This window comes from Plectropomus leopardus, chromosome 11 (assembly GCF_008729295.1).
Source record: "Plectropomus leopardus isolate mb chromosome 11, YSFRI_Pleo_2.0, whole genome shotgun sequence".
Lineage (NCBI taxonomy): Eukaryota > Metazoa > Chordata > Actinopteri > Perciformes > Serranidae > Plectropomus > Plectropomus leopardus.
In genome coordinates, this window is record NC_056473.1 from 30558558 (window position 1) to 30570150 (window position 11593).

General features: G+C 40.9%; 1 protein-coding gene across 1 annotated transcript in view; it reads left to right on the top strand.

Annotated features, from left to right (window-relative positions):
• mbtps1 (membrane-bound transcription factor peptidase, site 1) overlaps positions 1-4557 on the top strand; it is a 32096-nt gene extending 27539 nt beyond the window's left edge. The window contains exons 21-23 of the mRNA XM_042496306.1: positions 1106-1232; positions 2768-2898; positions 3579-4557. Of these exons, the coding sequence (XP_042352240.1) occupies positions 1106-1232; positions 2768-2898; positions 3579-3793 (473 nt within the window). The 3' untranslated portion in view covers positions 3794-4557. The remainder of the gene's footprint in view (positions 1-1105; positions 1233-2767; positions 2899-3578) is intronic.
• Positions 4558-11593: the final 7036 nt, after the last annotated feature.

Genomic DNA, 11593 nt, shown 5'->3' on the forward strand with positions numbered 1-11593 from the left:
AATCACACAATATAATAAAAGTCATGTCTAGGTTTGTGCGAAATGATGAAATATATCATCTGATGATTAAAAAAAGAATTTCGTTTCATATTATTCTATATCACTTACGTAATCTGATCGTATCGGCGGTATTTCGGTATACCAGGGTATTAAGAAAACCCAGATATATGTTTTTCAATACAGTCACAAATACAGACACTCCTATTTCAATTAAACTCATTGTACGTAGTGCACAGCATGCACCACCAGAGCTCAATCCACAGTCTCTAGTGGAACAGACAGCAAAGCTGAAAGACACCATGACACCTAGTGGTAGAGGGAGAAGTTACAAGACTGTAAACAGCCGGGGGTCAGCAACAGCAGAGAGAAACTGGGAGGATTAATAGCGTGTTTTTTAGCGCTGCATACTTATACTGTCATGTAACAAATGCCCCTGTGAAATTTAAGGAAGGTGTGAAATATGACATACTGCCCAAGCTCACACCCAGCCTGTCCAGATCACTCACGATAGTGTGTTAGCAGATAGGGCGTGTGTTTTTGTATCTGCAGAGCTTCTGACTGCTATTTAGTCACATTTTGCAACCACTGAGCACTAGTGCAACATGCAAATATTATGAATATATGAAATTGAGAGTTGTTGGTTTGTTTCCAGCTCAGAGTGAATAAATCCTCACATTGAACGTTGCTGTGGTTATGGTTTAACTTTTTATCTGCTAACATTTTACTGTTGACCGGGTGCTTCAAGTTTACAGCAAAAATCAATACTTCAGCCAGATGCTTCCGAATAAAAGCACCAGTGGTTCTGCTTTGATTTATTTCACATTATTTATGTAACATTACTTTTTTTTTTATAACAGTGCTGCATTGAACTTTCTTGTAACTGAAGTTTATTTATTGGTTTAGTTTTTAGTTGTCTGCAGTAGTTTAGGGATATCAAAATATCTAGTGTCTTGTGATGTAGCCTAAAATATCACAATATTATTTAGATGATATTGCCCTCATCTGAAATATTGTATGTTTTTCTGTCCTTGTTTCTACCCTGCTATAACAGGATTGTTTTTGTCATATCTATTATCATTCAAATATATTCTTTCCATGCTTTCAGGCAACCACCTTTACCGCTACTCCAAAGTCCTAGAGGCTCACCTGGGAGACCCAAAGCCCCGCCCACTCCCAGCCTGCCCCCACCTGTCTTGGGCAAAGCCACAGCCACTCAATGAGACCGCACCCAGGTAAGTCTGATGAAACAACAACCTTTAACTTATATCTATATTCCTGATGCAAAATAAGAATTTGCACCTCTCCTCTTAGAAACCAGTCTTTATTTATGACCATTGCACAAAAAGATTTCTCGGAAATGTGTGTACGACACTTTTTAATCATAAACTAAAATTCCTTTTTGAAAAATTGCCGAATAAATGCGCTTAAAGTTAGAGGAACTCTGACCCAGGCGGAAACTGGCTTCGCACACAGTTCAGTGATGAATTAAAATTGATTGTGGAGATTAAATTTGAGAGGAATTGTTATACATGTAAAAAAATGTCTGTTCACACATTACTTCTAGATCCACTTCATAAACACTCAAATGCAGTGTTGATTGTGAGCCTTAACTTCCCCACCAGCACCTTTGAATTGTAAAAGATAAAAGTGAGCTCCAATCTGAAATCAAATTTCACTCAATATTTCATCAGCGCTTTCCTTTCCCAATATTCTTAACCACTTTAACTGATGAAATTATCGTTGTCGGTTGTAGAAATCCAAGATAACATCAAACAGTTTTATCGAACTGTCGAACAAAGCATCAACATGTTGGTGAGGATTTTCGGTTGTCCAGGTCATAGTAACTCTCAGTGGTCCATCGTCGGCGACTGGAGTTTCTTGAAGACGTTTCTTCTCTCATTGGAGCAGCTTCTTCGGTGAAAAACTGAATCAGAACTAACTTTTATAAAAGAGGAACCAGTTGTCAGTGAACATGGTTCAGTGTTTTGACGTCTCTTCCTCACATCTACAGTGACGACATTTGAACGTCTGTACGTGGTGTTTGTTTTGAACATGGCAGCTTTCTTTGCTAACTTCGCAGGTGCTATTTTTCTAAAACAAGTCTGAAAGAGATTATTTTGAGTTATGTTGTTTGTGCAGTCTGCCAGAGACAACATTTTAGCTCCTTTTCCTGCAGTCACTCCACACAGAGAAGAATGCATGTCTCCCAGTAGGTGGCCAACTCAGTTTCACTGAGACATTACTTTGAGTTAGTCTAGCTGTTCTAACATTTGTTTTTTGTGGCAGCAACAGCCTTTTTTCCAACCAGTCAACAGCGAATCAGTGTATAAACCCATAAAGTCACATTCTTTGATCAGGACCTTTTAATGTGAACAGACGTGAACATACTGCGACTCAAGGTGGCCGGTAGTGGTAAAGCTCATGCATTATTTTTGCCCAGCCTCACCTTTTCTGTCCCATCGGTAATTAAACTCATTAAACACACACTGGTCTCTCTGCCAGCCCGTTCTGTCGTCAAACCGGAGGTCACAGTCCCTTCTTGGCAGCAGTTTTCTTTTTTTTCTCCATCCTGTCAACACAGTGAATCAAAGAAAAAATGAATCAAACGCAGTAAAGCTTTGGTTTGGTGACAGACTCAACACCCACACACACACACACACACACACACACACACACACACACACACACACACGCCTGAATACACATTCGCCTCTGTCTCACCCTCTCTCTCTCTTCATGTTTCTGTCTCTCCGTGTCGCACTCTCAGTAACCTGTGGAAGCACCAGAAGCTTCTCTCAGTTGATCTGGACAAAGTGGCTCTACCCAACGTGAGGGCGTACCGTCCCCAGGTCAGACCTCTGTCTCCCGGAGAGAGTGGCGCCTGGGACATCCCCGGAGGTAACACACAGTTCAGAATCATTACTTTAAACCATCTGACTTTGAGTTTAAAGCTGTGTTTCCTTTTGCTTTACAGCTTTGTGCACAGTCCAAAACCTTTTATTTAACTTAAAAGGTCATTTTACCCCCATATCAATATTTTTCCTCTTCTCTGTAGCACTCTTTATCAGTCTAGATTGTTTTGGTGTCAGCTGTACAGTGTGGAGGTGTCTGCCTTCTCTCCAGTATAATGGAACTAGATGGCACTTGTCTTGTGGTGCTCAAAGTACCAACAATAAAATTTTAAAAACTCAACAACAATGTCTTTTTCCAGAAATCATGACCCATTACTCAAGATAGTCCACAGACCGTGTTTTGAACAATTTATCATGAGGAGCCATTGATGAAGAAACATTTTCTCCCTTTATTAAATTAAGTTTCAGGTCATGTCATCGTCACCTTTTACAGCCTAGTTTGTGGGACATTTCAAGTCAAGTTGCCTTTTTCCTCATGTTTTCAGAAGAAATCAAACCCATTTGCTCGGGTTTCAAGGGTTGAAAAGCTGGTGAAAGGCATCTAAACGCTGCACAAGAAAAACCGCTCTTAATCCAGGCTTCAAAGGGTTACATAAAAGGACTGACTGCAGTGTGTACAAATAAAGATGTTAAGGTAGTTACTGACCTGTGACTTCCCCCCCTCAGGGATAATGCCCGGTCGCTACAACCAAGAAGTGGGCCAGACCATCCCTGTGTTCGCCTTCCTGGGAGCGATGGTCGTCCTTTCCTTTTTCGTGGTCCAGCTCACAAAGGCCAAGAGCAAACCGAAGCGCAGGAAACCTCGCATCAAACGACCCACATACCTCCAGCAGCAGCAGCAGCAGCAGCAGACGACGACCGGGAAAAATCCCACAGTTTGACCGCAACTGTGAGCTGCTGCAGGAGATCCACCTCCAGAACTGAGACGCTGTTAAACGGACAACATGTATCGAGCAGCGACATCGGAGGTGTCAAACTACACAGAGTCTAATGAACCGCTTAAAGTCCAGCCTGCCAGACACCGACGACTCTGGGCATCTGATACAGTCTTTGTGCCTCTTGTCTGTTGAAGGCTGTCCGTGGGTGTTTGTGTGTGTTTGTGGACTAATGAACAGTGTTAGGCAGTGTCACACACGATGTAAAACACACACCTGGTCCTGAAAAATGCCTGTTTGAAACAGACATGTTGTCTACATTTCCCACTCTTCTCTTCGACCAAACTGTTTCTTTATGAATGAATTGTGTCTGACTTTTATATTTATTGAATTTGTTCGTACCCTAAAACACTCAGAAGTACAAGAGATTTCACACACACACACACACACACACACACACACACGATACATACTGTATGCACTTTAACAATAAAGCAGTTGGCATACACGCGGACAGAAGCACCCCAACACAATCATGCAGACATTTCAAACTCGAGGACCATTGGATGATTCCTGTGTCCCCATCCACTGTTTCCTACGTCCTGCCCATATCTGTAAAAAGTATCTGTCTTTTCATTGTTTTTATATTTTATATGATGAATGAACTCTGGCCAGGCATTCTGTTGATATCCTCCTTCATGTCGTGTTCAACAAAGTAGCATCGACAGACTTGTTCAAATATATCTCATCAATTAAAAAGCATAATCAAAGTGATGTGCTTGATTATTATCTTTGCTTTTGTAAATGCATTGGGTTTTTTTTTGGTGTTGCTTTTGAAGTCATGTCTAATTCATCTCTCTGTTAACCCTTTGAAACTTGAGTAAATTGGCTTAATTTCTTACAAAAGCATTGGAAGAATGCAATAGGAAACTTAAAAATAAATAAACTTCAAAATTAACAAGATTTTTTTTTTTTTTTTTTTAAAGGAGAAATTACCTGAAAATTAGCACAAAAAACACAAAAAAAAGAAAGTAAAAAAATAAGAAGAAAATTACATGAAAAATTAATATTTTTTTAAAAAAATATTGTTTTAAATCTTGTAATTTGTGGGACCCTTTTTGTCAAGTGGCTCATTGCCTTTTTTCCCATGTTGTCAAAGAAGAAATTAAACCACTTTGCCTCGTGTTCAAAAGTTAAAATACTTGTGAAAGGTACCTGAACACAAAAGAAAAATGATGTCTCTCCAGGTTTCAAAGGGTTTAAGTCAGGATGTCTGTCGTTCCAACGTATGTCTGTAAATGTTCCTTCTGGCTTAATTCAGACGTGACAGGACGATTACAGGACGAGTGAAGATACTTACACCACATTTGACAGTTAATGCATGAGGGTACATGCCACTGCTTTATACCAAAGGTAAGTTTAATAGTATTTTTTCAGTTTATTTTATAACATTTTATGTTGTGATAAATATATTACAATAGTAATGATAAGGTGAGTGAATGTGAATTTTATCTTTTTTTTTTTTTTTTAGACTTGTGCTTCTGCAGAAAGTGATGTGAAAATGTTTCTGGATCCAACTTAGTGCACGCCAGTAAGTATACCAGTGTGTGTGTTTCATTAAATGCTTTCAGGTATAATATGTACTTGGTCCTCTGGGGGCTGCTGTTTTTCTTTTGTTTATAAAAAGCTACACAAGCACACAACTGTACAACTCTATTTTTCTTCTGGCAACAATTATTTTCTTTTCTCTAGTTTTCCCTCTTGTGCATAGAGTGGAAATCCATGTGCTATTCCAATAATCACAGAGAGTTCAGTCAATACCTGTGAGCAGGAACACATCTCCCACCTCCAAAATCGACAGCACCAATATTACAAAGGGGAAGCACCTGGAGCTTTTTGTGTTTGTACAAAATGTGATCATCCCAGTAGAATCGTGTAATGGGTAGTGTTTTTTTCCCCAGTTTTGGGGGGAAGTTTTGCTTTTATTCAGAAGTAGAGAAGCAGGAGATGACTGGTAACAATCACAGAGAGCGATAGGAAGAGGTTGCTGTACACATGTACGTGTACTGAATTAGATGAAGTGAATATCCAGTTAAAATGGCTAATAATGAGGATTTGCTTGGTTGTTTTTTTTATGCATTTTCTTGTAATATGATGAAAAATTTGGCTACAGTCACCACAAGCACTGAACAGAAAAAATGAAGGTTATGGGTGGGTGATTCACACTGGGAATTGTTTTTGTACTCTTAGGTTACTCAAAGGTGCCACAAAATGGTGTCAAAATAGGGCTTGTTTATCAGAAAAGTGGATCCTCAGCATCCCCCGACAGAGGTCCTAACTAAGCCACATATGTCCTAAAATCGTAGAAACATCCCAAAGTCCTAGAAACGTCCCAAAGTCCTAGGAATGTCCTAAAATCCCCCAAACATCCTCAAATCCTAGAATCTGCGAAATTTAGATCCTAGAAATGTATGGCGCTGCTGCGACTGGCCCCTGGCCTCCCTGTCTTTTGCAAGTGGCTCCCAAGCAAAGCAAGTTGAGTATCCCTGCTCTAAGCTAACAAACAAAAAAAGCCCAAAACAATAAAACAATAAGGACGGCACAGTGGTGAAGTGGTTAGCACTGTTGCTTCACAGCAAGGCGACCCCCTTCTAAGGCCCCTCTGTGTGGAGTCTGCATGTTCTCCTTGTGTCAGAGTGGGTTTTTCTCTGGGTCTTCCTCCCACAGTCCAAAGACTTGCAGGTTAATTGGTGACTAAATCAGCTGTATGTGTGAATCTGAGTGTGAATGGTCGTCTGTCTCTCTGTGTCAGCCCTGTGATGGTCCGGCGAGCCCCACCTTTTGCCCAATGTCACCTGGGACAGGCTCCAGCGCCCCCGTGACCCTGTACCAGGATAAGCAGTGAAGGCTAAAGATAAGGTATGTGCACATCTTTCGTGCATCTCAGTCAGTTTTTGCCTTTTCATTTTTTGTTATTCTGATGCTCTCCACATACATTTCAGTCAAGCATGTATTTATTTATTTATTCATTCAACCTTTATTTAATCAGAAAAACCTCTTGAGATCCAAAATATCTTTTTTTAAAGAGTGTCTTGGCCAAGACTCACAGCAACAAAAGGTACACACAACATGGTACAAAAATATATAACTCCAAAACAACAATATAAAACACAAAAAGAACACAAAATATAGTTACCACAAGGAAGGACTAGAAAGTATAATTATATATACTATAAGTAAATCATAAAAACAAGACAATTAAAAGACCAGCTTTGATACACCCTGACATTGGCATGTAGAAGATGACAGAAAAGTCCTGCAACGGTGCTTTGAGACGGCGTAGAGGGACCAAAGAGTGCAGCTTTAAGAGCCGTACCGGTCACTGCTCCAGCATGTTCTGACTGTGATAATCACTCACAGATAAACACCTTAAGGTGGGGTTTGGGGGGCCGAGGCGGCTGCCTCTGTCGCCTATGGGAAGATCCGCCTCTGGTTAATCTTGTGACATGAGTTAATTCTTTACACTTCTGCAGTTTAAGTGAAATGTATTCATTCCCTGGAAAAGAAGCAATAATAGCATTTTTTTCTTCTACGCGGTAATTATAGATTGGATGGACTAATTCCATCTCACTCGTGGGTTTGGTTATGGGCCAAATTCAGTGATGCAGGTTGATTTCATCAGAGGTGATGTGCGTCGGTGTGCTCGGGGGTCTGAGCTTTGGCTCCTTATCCGAGCCTAATAGGCCAGATCAGCCTGTGAATCTGTCACCCGTCCTGTTGGATGACGGCCCCACTGGAGAACTAATCTCCCCCGGAGCCTTGGGAAACTGGGAAATGACCCCGGAGCCAGCTAGCTGTGCTAACAAGATTTGGGAAAGCTGGTGGTGAGTGGAGGTCACATGCCCTCTTTCCCTCGACGGTTCCCAGATGCCAGCACTTCCTGTCGGGCCAATCAGGTCGCCCGCTCACATCCTGGACAGGCAGTTGAAAGAGACAACGTGACGGCTCTCAGCTGAACCCTCAACCCCCCATCCTCCAATTCATCAGTTCCTCCCTCATCATCTGTCCCACCAGCCTGTGCCTCTCCCCGTCCGTTTTACCATTCAGGTCTGCGTGAACGTAAAAGGCGAACATGGTCACTCCTGCTTTTCCCTGCAGCCACACCTGTTCATGTGTCCTCCTCCATGTCTCCCATTTGTCCTCTCAGGGCAGAGACTTAAATAAAAATGTTGCTGGCTGGTTGGAGATTTTTTTTTTTTTTTTTTTTTTTAACAAAAAAGTTGGGACTGGAGTTCACATGACTTGGACTTGAGTCAGACTCGAGTCATGATGGCTTCTGGCTTGACATTTAGACTTTGACTTGAACACAGATGACTTGTGACTTCACTTGGACTTTAGCCTTTTAACTTGGAATCACTTGATATCCTGCCCAAGCCCAAAGATTAAAAATTATGATATAACAGAGCTGCACATCGGATAAACTGACACCATCGAAATCATCTGACAGGTCCGCCTGCGATCGCTTAAGAAGCGGCCGATGATGACGTATGAGCAGGAGAAGCAGAACACACTCTCAACACACACTCACTAGCGGGTCCGTTTGCGCAAAATTGTGGTATTTTAGAAATGCTGATTTAACACAAGTGCAAGATGACTGCCTTTCTGCTGAGTGATGTTTCCAACTTCTCTCTTTATAACGTTCCAAGAAGCATGTTCAAAACATTAGCAGGTTTATTTCTATTGCAGCCGCCGCGCTAGCTGTCACTATTTCCAATCGAAGGCGACGTAAGCGAGTGATAATGGAAAGGCGAGCTCCTTATACGTGGGAGCTGCCACGTATGAGGGATTTCTGGGAGGTGATAGTCAACGATTTCTCAGAGGAATTGTGAATTCAAAACATAGGGCATGCTGAATCGTGCACGAGGGCGCCCGCTCCAAGCACATAGCCATAGCATCATGTGAAAAAAGCGAAGAAAGTGTTACCATTGCAGTTTTGTGAAATGTGGCTTTTTCAAATCACCTAAAACACCGCCTCGTGAGCGTAAAAACGTTGCTAGAAATATTCACAAACTACTGCATATTGTATATGACTGTATTCCTTTATATTTTAACACACTTTACACTCTCAGCGCATTATACATACATACTACTTCTACTACTACAATACTTTATTTATAAAGCACCTTTCAAAGAAGGGATGCAACTCAGAGTGCTTCACAATAAAATGCAACACAGAAGGAAAAAAGATAAACAAGCAATTTTAAAACATTGGTTTAAAATAAAAGCATGAAAAAGTTTTTCAGCATCTTTAGAGGACAGGGACGCATTGCAATGTTTCTTATGTGAAAAATGCTATTTTTAAATACTTATATACCAGTGCTAATTGTTTTACTTTTACAGTATTTCTATATATTTAATTTTTTTACATACTCTGTGCTTATGTTCTGGTTGGTATAATTCTCCACCTCTAAAAAACAATGACAGATAATTAGAATATTTTTTGTACCACATGAAACAAATAACAAGGCACAACCAATCATAGAGCTTTCAAATGTTATTAAGTTTAATTGAAAGTTATAAATGCCAATTTTAAAGAGAGCAATGCTCAGAGGTTTGTGAGGAAAGAGAGCATGAGTGAGAAGCTCTGGAGGAGGATGGGGAGGAGGTGAAAGGTGAGAGGGGTGTCAGAGGGGTGAGGCGGGGGACACAAGAAGACGTCTGTGTGGGGCCAGAATGTGTCCCCCAGCTGGCCGGGCGATCACATGCAGTGAAGTTCAGACGTCACAGGAATGAGGGGGTTGATCGAGCCCCACGTGGACAAGATTGTTTTCGCAAAAGATAAAATCAGTCGCTGATGACTTTTTATGATGATGAAAGCAGTCTTATTGCACTTCAAGTATTTTTCATGAGGAAGGCCTTTTCACCTTCTTTGCTTAATTCAGACAGCCTTTATTAGACGTTAGAGGAAGGATGTGAGAGGGGCCTTTCCAGTAGTGTTTCTGTTATTCATCCTTAGAAAAATTTGCATCAATTTGCTGCTGTTAAAGATAAATTGAAGATGATGGAAATGGAACTGCTGCTTGCACAGCTTTATATGTTTTGACTCCCCTGTCCTGTCCTGTCCCCCTCACCCCCGTCCTCCTTCCAATTTAAAAGCTTTCATCATTTTTGTCTTTTGATGTCAACACAAAGAATGACTGTTTTTGCCCATGACTCATAGCTCTGCAGCCTGTATGACCCAAACATGAAGCCGTCACAATTACTGGAGAAGTGTCGAGTTGCGGTAACACAGGGACATCAACTTGCACATTTCATGCACAGAATTGATTTGATGGGCACAAAAGCCGAAAACATATTGAGTTCTGCCACAGAACTACACCAACGTCACTTTTTTTTCACTCGTGAAATTGAGTTCCTGACTTTTAATTTCATGGATGAAAATGAAAAAGCAACACAAATCAATTTCCTGCGGTACAGTCGCAGGGTAACAGATTGTACCCCGTAGGTTGAAGCGTCCTGCTCTGTAAAGGAAAGGAAGGAATCAGGTAGTAATATGATGATTTGCATGCATAACCCTTCTGTTTATAATTTACAGGAACAGTGAGGAACACTAATCTCACAAATTCTCAAAGCATATACATATATATATATATGTGTGTGTGTGTGTGTGTGTGTGTGTGTGTGTGTGTATATAGAAAGAGAGAGAGACCTGAGTACATATAAAGACATAAATCAAACCATTAAAATGTACAATATCAATTATTGTAAATTAAATGATTTGAAAAAAAATCCTAATTAATACTAAAGCAAAATATTACATTATTTATATATTATATTATTATTATATTACTCCTTTTACCCTTAATCGTTAAGAGGAGTGAAAATATGGGGCAGTTCTTTCACTGCTTAGGTGTTGCAGGCATAAGATCAATGGCACCGCCAAAAAATTTTGGGGGGATGTAAAGTCGTCTAGCTGCGGCATGATGACGCTGTGTCGTCTCAGCCAAATAACTTTAGCCAATATATTTTTTATTTATTTTTTAGCACTTTTATTAATGTCATTCTTGTTTTTCCCTTATCTTTTTTGTGTTGCTTATCCATCCATTCATCCATTGTCATACGCTTATCTGAGGCCGGGTCGTGGGGGCAGCAGGCTGAGCAAAGCACTCCAGATGTCCCTCTCCCCAGAAACGCTTTCCAGCTCCTCCTGAGGGACCCGAAGGTGTTCCCAGGCCAGACGAGATACGAAATCCCTCCAGTGTGTTCTGGGTCTGCCAAATTTCTTGTAACTTTTTACTATTTTTTTGCAATTTTTTCTGTCCAGTTTTTAAAAAGTGCTAATCGCCTTCTTCCCAATTTGCTCAGGTCTTAAAGGGTTAATAAGCTGTTAGCGTTTTGCTCCACTGTGCTGAAGTACTCAGTCATCTCCCCGAGTGCCACACTCAGGCAGGACGTCACACTTTACTGTTTATCCATGCAGCTCCCTCCATTCCTGTAACTTTCCCATTCCTATTCCCCACATTTTCTTCCCCCTCACTTCTTGACATCACCAGATTTGACAGTGAGCCAGGCAGCCTAACACTCACCTACACACTCCCCACACACACACACACACACACACACACACACACACACACACACACACACACTACCATGCACACACTGTGTCTCTTAGTTTCATGTGAATATATTGAGGATTTTAACATAACACACAGCCAAAAAACTATTTTCAAGATTTCTTGGCGCCAATATCTGGCTGATGATGAGAAATGTGTTGTTAGGCAAAACTTCATGTTATTGTTTTTG